At 48.3% G+C, this 9211-nt stretch overlaps 1 protein-coding gene across 1 annotated transcript in view; it reads left to right on the forward strand.

Moving 5' to 3' along the window:
- The window catches only part of WNT8B (Wnt family member 8B), an 85295-nt gene extending 80064 nt beyond the window's left edge, over positions 1-5231 (forward strand). The window contains exons 2-6 of the mRNA XM_060125767.1: positions 1704-1737; positions 2497-2635; positions 3455-3580; positions 4333-4475; positions 4686-5231. Of these exons, the coding sequence (XP_059981750.1) occupies positions 1704-1737; positions 2497-2635; positions 3455-3580; positions 4333-4475; positions 4686-5231 (988 nt within the window). The remainder of the gene's footprint in view (positions 1-1703; positions 1738-2496; positions 2636-3454; positions 3581-4332; positions 4476-4685) is intronic.
- Positions 5232-9211: the final 3980 nt, after the last annotated feature.

The following is a 9211-nucleotide window of genomic DNA, read 5'->3' on the forward strand; positions in this document are numbered from 1 at the left end:
AAAGCTGCAGAAAAGTTTGAAGCTAGCAGAGGTTGGTTCATGAGGCTTAAGGAAAGAAGCCATCTCCATAACATAAAAATGCAAGGGGAAACAGCAAATGCTGATATAAAAGCTGCAGCAAGTTATCCAGATTCCAGATCTGGCCAAGATAATTAATGAAGGAGGCGAAACTAAACAACGGATTTTCAATGTAGATGAAACAGCCTTCTACTGGAAGAAGATGCCATCTAGGACTTTCATACCTAGAGAGGAGAAGTCAATGCCTGGCTTCAAAGGACAGGCTGACTCTCTTTTAGGGACTAAGTCAGCTAGTGACTTTAGATTGGAGCAAATGTTCATTTACCATTTTGAAAATCCTAGGGCCCTTAAGAATTATGCTAAATCTCCTCTGCCTGTGCTCTATAAATGGAATAACAAAGCCCGTATGACAGCACGTCTGTTTACAATGTGGTTTAATGAATATTTTAAGCCCACTGTTGAGACCTACTGCTCAGGGAAAAAAAAAGATTCCTTTCAAAATATGACTGCTCATTGACAATGCACCTGGTTACCTGAGAGCTCTGATGGAGATGTTCAGTGAGATTAATGTTGTTTTCATGTCTGCTAACATAACATCCATTCTGCAGCCCATAAATCAAGGAGTAATTTTCACTTTCAAGTCTTATTATTTAAGAAATACATCTTATAAGGCTATAGTTGCCATAGATAGATTCCTCTGATGGATCTGTGCAAAGTTAATTGAGAACCTTCCAAAAAGGACTCACCATTCTAGATTATTAAGAACATTCATGATTCATGGGAAGAGGTCAAAAGATCAACATTAACAGTGGTTTGGAAGAACTTGATTCCAATCTTCATGGATGACTTTGTAGAGTTCAAGACTTCAGTGGAGGAAGTAACTGCAGATGTGGTGGAAAGAGCAAGAGAACTAGCATTAGAAGTGGAGGCTGAAGATGTGACTGAATTGCTGTAATCTCATGATAAAACTTGAATGGATGAGAAGTTGCTTCTTATGGATGAGCAAAGAAAGTGGTTTCTTGAGATGAAATCTACCCATAGTAAAGAGGCTGTAAGTATTGTTGATATGACAACAAAGGACTTAGACTATTACATAAATTAGTTGATAAAGCAGTGGCACTGTTTGAGAGGATCGGCTCCAGTTTTGAAGGAAGTTCTACTGTGGGCAAAATGCTATTAAACAGCATTGCGTACTACAGAGGAATCATTCATGAAAGGAAGAGCCAATCAATTCGGCAAAATTTACTCTTAGTTTAAGAAATCGCCACAGCCACCCCAACCTTCAGCAACCACCTCCCTGGTCAGTCAGCAGCATAACATCGATGCAAAACCCTCTGTCAGCAAAGAGATTACGACTCGCTGAAGGCTCAGGTGACGATTAACACTTTTAATAACAAAGTATTTTTTAATTAAGGCACTTACATTGTATTTTTTTAGACATGATCCTATTGCATACTTAACAGACTACAGTATAGTGTAAACGTAACTTTTATATGCACTGGGAAACCAAAACATTCACGTGACTGGCTTTATTGTGATACTCACTTTACTGCAGTGGTCTGAAACCAAACCAGTAATATCTCTGAGGTGTGCCTGCATATTTGCTGAAGTAATTCTCACAACTCTTGGCAGCAGCAATGAATTGGTGTATCTCTATTATGTTCTGTGGTTTTTCTCTCTTCCAGGTCAGTGAACAATTTCCTGATGACTGGTCCAAAGGTAAGAAAAAAAATTCCTTCGATTTATTTGGATTTCACTCAGCTTCTTGACTGAAGACTACACATATCAATATCTTTTATTATATCTTTTATTATGCTGTATATATCATAGGCAGAAAAACTGTAGCACAAAAATGGTTATGGACACACCCCAAACCGCACAGCAAACTAGTGTCAGAGCCAGGACAAGAACTCAGGAATACTGACTCTGAATTTATGGCCAGAATTTCCAGAGCCAGAGAAGTTTTCTTTCGCAGTGTCAGGCTACAGTCACCCATCCTCCTCAGCGCAGGGTGGGAGGCTGTCTTCCATCTTTCAAGTGCTGGCATTGTACTACATGATCTCTAAGGACATTTCCAGCTTACAAAATGTTCTCTTCTAAGCTAGTGGTAGGATGAAAATGGCTGAAAATTCATGAATTATGTAATTGAGGCTCATTTTGGAGTGACAGAATAGTATAATGAATAGAGGCAGTGAGGTCTAGAGTCTAATGAAACTGATTTTCATTCCTACTTCAGACATTTGCTAGTGGTGGGACCTTGGGCACACTGTTTTACATCACCTCGCTGAGGCTTAGGTTTCTACCTAAGTTTATTTGTGATGTTATTTGTGATGTTAAAAGCATATTTAAAGTGCTTACTCTGTCATGATTTTGGAGGGATGGGAGTGCACAGGAAAAGAGGTGCTTGGCCACTTTAGGGCAAATGCCTCCCAAGTTCAGTTGCTGTGAGTCTGAAGTTTGACCCCTGCGTCCCTGCAGGCTTACTTGATCTACTCCAGCAGCGTGGCAGCTGGTGCCCAGAGTGGTATTGAAGAATGCAAATACCAGTTTGCCTGGGACCGCTGGAACTGCCCTGAGAGAGCCCTGCAGCTGTCCAGCCATGGCGGTCTTCGCAGTGGTAAGGAAAGCCTCGGCCACAGCTCCCTGGACCCCCTGGCCACAGGTTAGAGCCCCACTCTCCAGGGATGGCCCCCTGCCTCCTCTACACCCTTGTTCCTCAGCTGGTCTCTGCTCTCAGGTCATCTCCCTCTCCAGCATCTTCTCTGTTCCTTCTTCAGCTCCTCTTTCCTACCTATAGAGCTTTTTTCCTTCCCCAACACCCTCACTGCTCAACAAATGGACCTTGCCTCACCCCCAATCCTATACCACCCTCAGTCTCCCGGCTGGCTAAAGGCTTCCTCAAAATATAAATAAGGTAGGTAGGGGTCGTAAATCTTCATGCCTCTTAGCCCCTTCCTTCAGCAGGCTTAGCAGAGAGGTACAGGGCAAGTGGGAACTGACTTGGAGCCCGGATTCCCATGGAGAAGATAAAAAGCGGCCATGCAAGGAAGTGGAAGAGCTGCCAATCAGTGGTTCTTTCCAGGACTAGCACCTGCCTCTCAGACTTCAATGTTCCAGGAGGAAGTGGGGATGGGTTCTTTACAACCTGACATTCAGATTCTCCCCCATTTCTTTCTTGGGCTCTTTCCCACCTAAATCTCACCCATATCAAATAATCTAGCCACTCAGTCATAAAATGTGTGACCTGAAAAGATGGGAAGGAAGAAGAGCAGGGCTGAGACCAGGGCTAGAGCAGACCCTGGAAGAGAGTAAGGTACATTATAAAGGTGGGGAAATAGAACGGAACAGGGAGAGGCGGGTATAATGATGGTATTAAAGGTATGTCTTTGGGCTGTAACTCCTCCCTCTAACTCACTCAATTTTTGGTTCCTGTCAGCTAATCGGGAGACAGCATTTGTACATGCTATCAGTTCTGCCGGGGTTATGTACACTCTGACTAGAAACTGCAGCCTTGGGGATTTTGACAACTGTGGCTGTGATGACTCCCGCAATGGGCAACTGGGTGAGTAGTGATCTTGAGGGTGGGTAGGGCAGCCCAATGAAGTTCACTTATGTAGTGAAAAGCTTGGTGGGTACTTGGTGGGGTGAACAAGAGTTGTATTCTTCTAAATCTGAGGAAAATTAGGGCGAACCAGTTTGAGCCCAAACCCTACAGTGACAAACTAGGCTAAACGTAGCTGGGGACCCTTCTCTGGGTGGTTTCCTTAATTTAAACACAATAATGATAAAGGAAGAACTCTGCCTTCAGAATCATTCCTATTACTGTCTCAAACATAGGGGGAATGCCCTTCCATGCTGCTTATCCCTGTCTCCTTTCCACTGTTTACCTCCACTATCCTTTCCAACCCTCTGCCCTGCAGCTCCACTGCCAACTGCTGTCCGTATTATCTAAATTGCCCTTCTCTCTCCCCCTCGATGCTGTGCTTTCCTCACCTTTTTTGCACCATCATGTCCCTTCCAGATGTCAGTTGCTGGCGGAGGTCTGCATACTCTGCCCAAAGGCCAGAAGCATAGTAACGGGGTGAGCAGGCACCTGCCTCACTTGGCAGATACTTACGTCCTGGGACACGGGATTGGCTGAAGCTGGAAGTAGGAGCACAAAGGTGGCAAAAACAAATCTAGGGTGAAACTAATTTGGAGACAGGGCACTCGCCCCACCTGAACCCTTCCCCACCTCAGATCCCCCAAACCCACTTAGAACCAGCAGCCCAGGAGGCTCCAGGCCGTCCTTTCTTCCCACTGCCTTTTTTCCAGGGGGCCAAGGCTGGCTGTGGGGAGGCTGCAGCGACAACGTGGGCTTCGGAGAGGCAATATCCAAGCAGTTCGTCGATGCCCTGGAGACAGGACAGGATGCTCGGGCAGCCATGAACCTGCACAACAACGAGGCTGGCCGCAAGGTGAGTCCTGCAGCTCCGGGGGTCAGGCAGCTGGCTCCATCCACTACCAGCCCTAGGTGCGGACGGCTCTTCAATTCATCCATCAGATTGGGAAAGTGCGGCATCGAGGCGGCTGGCACGTAGACTAGCTAGAATCCTCACAATCCGCCAGAGGGTGACACTCCCCAGGCGCTTAATCCCTGGCCCGCTCACTCCTAGCTCTCTTCCCAGGCGGTGAAGGGCACCATGAAACGCACGTGTAAGTGCCACGGCGTGTCTGGCAGCTGCACCACGCAGACCTGCTGGCTGCAGCTGCCTGAGTTCCGAGAGGTGGGCGCGCACCTGAAAGAGAAGTACCACGCAGCTCTCAAGGTGGACCTGCTGCAGGGTGCTGGCAACAGCGCGGCGGGCCGCGGCGCCATCGCAGACACCTTTCGCTCCATCTCCACGAGGGAGCTGGTGCACCTGGAGGACTCCCCAGACTACTGCCTGGAGAACAAAACGCTAGGACTGCTGGGCACCGAAGGCAGAGAGTGCCTGCGGCGCGGCCGGGCCCTGGGCCGCTGGGAGCGCCGAAGCTGCCGTCGGCTCTGCGGGGATTGTGGGCTAGCGGTGGAGGAGCGCCGCGCCGAGACCGTGTCCAGCTGCAACTGCAAGTTCCACTGGTGCTGCGCGGTCCGCTGCGAGCAGTGCCGCCGCCGGGTCACCAAGTACTTCTGCAGTCGCGCGGACCGGCCGCGGGGGGGCGCGGCGCACAAACCCGGGAGAAAACCCTAAGGGTCCCCTTCCCCACTCTCCTTTCCCAATTTGTCCTTGCTTCTTTTAGAGACCCCAGCAGTAGAGGAATCTAGGGAATAGGGACCCCACACTACCAAGGCCAGGGATCCCGAGAGGGAGAGAGACGCCGCAATCTCTCCTGCGCTTGCCGCTTCCCAACCTGTTTCCACAATTCCTCTGCTCTCTCCTCGCGCTGTCTGCATCGTCTGCTCACCACTTAGGTCTGAGAAACCTCTGTTCTGAGATTCTGAGCTATTGATCTTCCTTGGAGTAGGAAGAGAATAGGCGTTCCTCCTCCCGGTCCCAGCTGCCCTAATGCCTGGCCTAGCCTGTGGAGAGCTTAGGAACTGGAAGAGCCCTTCCGAGATAGGCAGGGCCCAGGGAAAACACGGCTTTTTTCTTTCACCCGTCTTCCCCCCTCCCCCTATCCCCACCCCCTCCCCCTCAATTTTCTGCCGCCAGCTCTCTGCCATAGCCACATCTTCCTTCTGCAGAGGCCCTCCTGTGCTTCTGATTCCCTAACTGCTGGCATAGACTCCCCAGGAATCTCTGCTTTCTCTCCCCCTTTTCCTTCCTTCCTTCCCTGAAGGGATACTGAGGAAACTGACCCAGGAAAAAGCATGTCTTTGGAGGTTGGTTCCTAGAGGCAAGGGTTGAAGATAGAGGAAATGGGAACCCTAGAATGCTGACTTGCTGAAAACCAAGGGTGCCACTCATCCTTGTGATACCATGTCTCTAATGGACTTTGCCAGTGGGGCAATGACCTTCCTAGACAATCACCCAAGGTGCTCCAGACACATACCCACGACATCTAGGAATGATGTAAGGGCAGACTGCCTGTCATTTCCTACCCTTTAAAGTAACCTCCTCCCTGCTCCTAACCTATAGCCTCCTAGCAACCAACTTTACCTCTTCTCTTTCCCCAAAGGATCTTATTCCCCTGAGCCAAGACTGAGATAAATAAAGCTAATTTCCCATTCAGACCCCGGTTTGCACCTCTGAAGACAGGTCATGAGGAAGGAGAAGCTGGGACCCTTCCTTTTCACTAACCTGGTTCTCAAACAGGCAGGATTCAGGCATTGGATACTTTCCTTCAATACATAAACTTCCTGTAATGAAACTGTTAATAGGAAGTTCAGCACCTTGAACCTTAATTTATTGCAGTCACTGTGACATGTGCCTTTTTTTCAGGTATTGAACTTATTCTTGGGGATATGGGGAAGAGCGTGTATAAGATATAACCTCTAGGTCCTCTCCTCCCTCCCACCTTGCCAGGATACTATCCTCCTGTGAGCCTCACTTCCCTGATGGCCTAAGTAGTTATCCTGACCTGACAGAGGTTAATCTGCCAAGGATTAGTAAATCAGCCCCATAAATCTTCCACTGATACATTCACTCAGTAGCTAAGCCCTTGCTGCTGGTTGTGCTTGAGTCTGCTGGTTCTCTTCTCAGAAAGCAGTAGTACAAGAGGGACTTGGTGAAACAGGGCTCTGGGAAGGGAAGAACTAATCCCTGACAGACCCTCTGCAGCCCAAGGAGCTTGCCAGTCATCCCCCTTCCCCTAGGCTGGTCCTGGGTCATAGGCACCAGGTAGCCCTGCAGCCCTTCCGGAGCAGAACTGGTCAAATGCTAGACAACTTCATCTCACCTCTTGTAGAGCAGGAGAAAGCACAGAGGAGGCGTGGCTCCAAGTGGGTAAAATGGGTGGAGGCTCTAAAGGCTGACCAGTGACAGTGGAAAGGCTCCCATATTCCAAATTGACTCAATGGCCAGGTCAGACCTCAAATCGCTGGCCTCATCCCTACACATCTTCTGGTCCCACTAACACTTACTGAGGAGAGAGGTTCCCCTTCCCTCCTTACTGGGGACATGCTTCCCTTCAGGGTCTCCTAGTGCTTCATTTCCAGTTCCATCAGCAAAAGGCCTTTTGCTCCTTCCCTCAGCTTTGATCTGGGCCTCTTGAATCTCCCAACTCACGCTTCGCCCCTAATGAAGCAGCAGCATGTACTAACTTGGCTGTCTCACTTGGCAGAATTACTTGATAGTGTACAGTAAGAAAATCTGGCAAGGCAGCTAGAAAATATAAAAGTACAATGTTGTAAAGGAAAGCGACATTCTCCAGGAGGTCTCTCAGCATACAAGTAGGAGAACTATTGTGCTCCACATTTGATAACTCCAGGTCAGTACTTGAAACATGTCATGCTGCCAGAAAGTTCCTTCATACGTTGTTTTGTATTCCCAAATGGATGATTGATACCACATTCATTTGCATCTATAAAGAAAACAATACTGAGCTACCTTAGATCTGGATTGCTTTTTTCCCCCCTCTTGCGTTATCTATTCATTCATTTATTCATTCAATGAACACCAGAGTGGAAATACAGTGGTGAACAACACACTGACCTTCTGCATTCATGGAGTGTAGGTTCTCTCTTACAATCAATCACCAGTGCTGTGTTCCCCTTTATAAATGTGGACAACCAGACCGGTTGCTTGGGAAGACACCTTCGAGGTCAGCTAGTGAAACCTTCTGTTCTACAGATTTAAACTGATGCTGAGAAAGATGTGTGGCTTGTTCCACCAACTAGTAAGGTACCGTGGGGTGAGTCCTGGAACCCAGGCCCCTTCCCTCCTCTTGTGTGCTCTTTAGGAGTCCATCTGTCTCAGCCAGGGGACAGAAGCAGAGGGAGGTCCTGAGAAGTGACAAGGATGCTGAGTGGAGGGGACAAAACACTGTCTCCTTCCTGTCCCTAGCCTGTGAGCCTACACACAGGCAGGGCTTTCTTTTCTTGAAAAGAATCGCAGCCTCAACTGGCCTTAGCAGCAGGTTAGGGCAAAGACAGAGACAGGGTCGTGCTCAGCGCTGGCGTTGCTGGTGGTGGTGGGAGGGAAGGGCAGGCCAGGGCACTCGCCTATTGTGGGTCTGGATTGGATGCTTCCAGTCATTCATTTCCTTTTAATTAACCCGCATTCCTGGAGGAGAAATATTTATGTTGGCTCCCATAGAGGCAATCCGCAGACTGGAAAGAAGGGGGAAGAAAGCCTGCCTTAGCAAAACAATATCTCTAAAGAGCTCAAGAAGAGAAAATAAGAGAACAAAATGCCATTAAAATAGCCTTCTACCCCCACGGAGTCAATGAAAACTTCATTTCACATGCTAATCCCCCACTCCGCCCCCTTCTCTTCTCATAACACCTTTCCCGAAAAGTGTTTGGGAAAAGTCTTCGCAGTCAGTACACAGCTCCCCGCAGCTCAGACTTCTCCTTGTGTTAGTTCAGGGCCCCAAGTGAGGCTCTCGCTCCAGCAGCGGCTTTTTTCTCCCCACCTTTAATTTAAACAAAGACTTCAGAGTTCATCAACCTCCCACTGAAATTCACAGCTGCTGAACAAACTAATCCCCTCTCCCGGCCTTTCTTCCCTTCAATGGGCTCTTGGCTTCAAAGACACTTTGGGAAAGGACTTTGCTGGGGCTCACACTGCTTCATCAATAGAAGTTAGTGCAAGTATTATCTGAAGAGCAAGTGGCTTTACAAACAAATACTGCCTAACAATCCTTTCCTCCCAAACACACACATCTAGCCTGCAGACATGATGCGATCTACAACAGGATTAGAGATCGTACCCCTGGCTTCACACCCAGCCCCTTTTGTGTAGCTGAGCTCAGCCCTGAAGTGGTGTGGGGAAAACCCTGGAGCTGAATGTCAGGCACGGATGGAGACACACACACACACACACACACACACACACACACACACAGCAGAGTGACCATAAATGCTGCAAGGAGAGCCTAATTCAGTGCCACCTCCTTTCTTCAACTCTCCTGACTTCCTATCTGTCCCCAAGCCTCTCCCCTGCCTTATTAGCGTATAGGGAACAAGAACAAAAAGGACTGGGAAGACAGATAAGAGCAAAATAGGACCTAGAGGAGATAATAATTGGGAGATGACAGAGGAAACCAAACTAAAGCAGCTTTATTGCAC

Source organism: Lagenorhynchus albirostris, chromosome 16, assembly GCF_949774975.1.
Source record: "Lagenorhynchus albirostris chromosome 16, mLagAlb1.1, whole genome shotgun sequence".
Taxonomy (NCBI): domain Eukaryota; kingdom Metazoa; phylum Chordata; class Mammalia; order Artiodactyla; family Delphinidae; genus Lagenorhynchus; species Lagenorhynchus albirostris.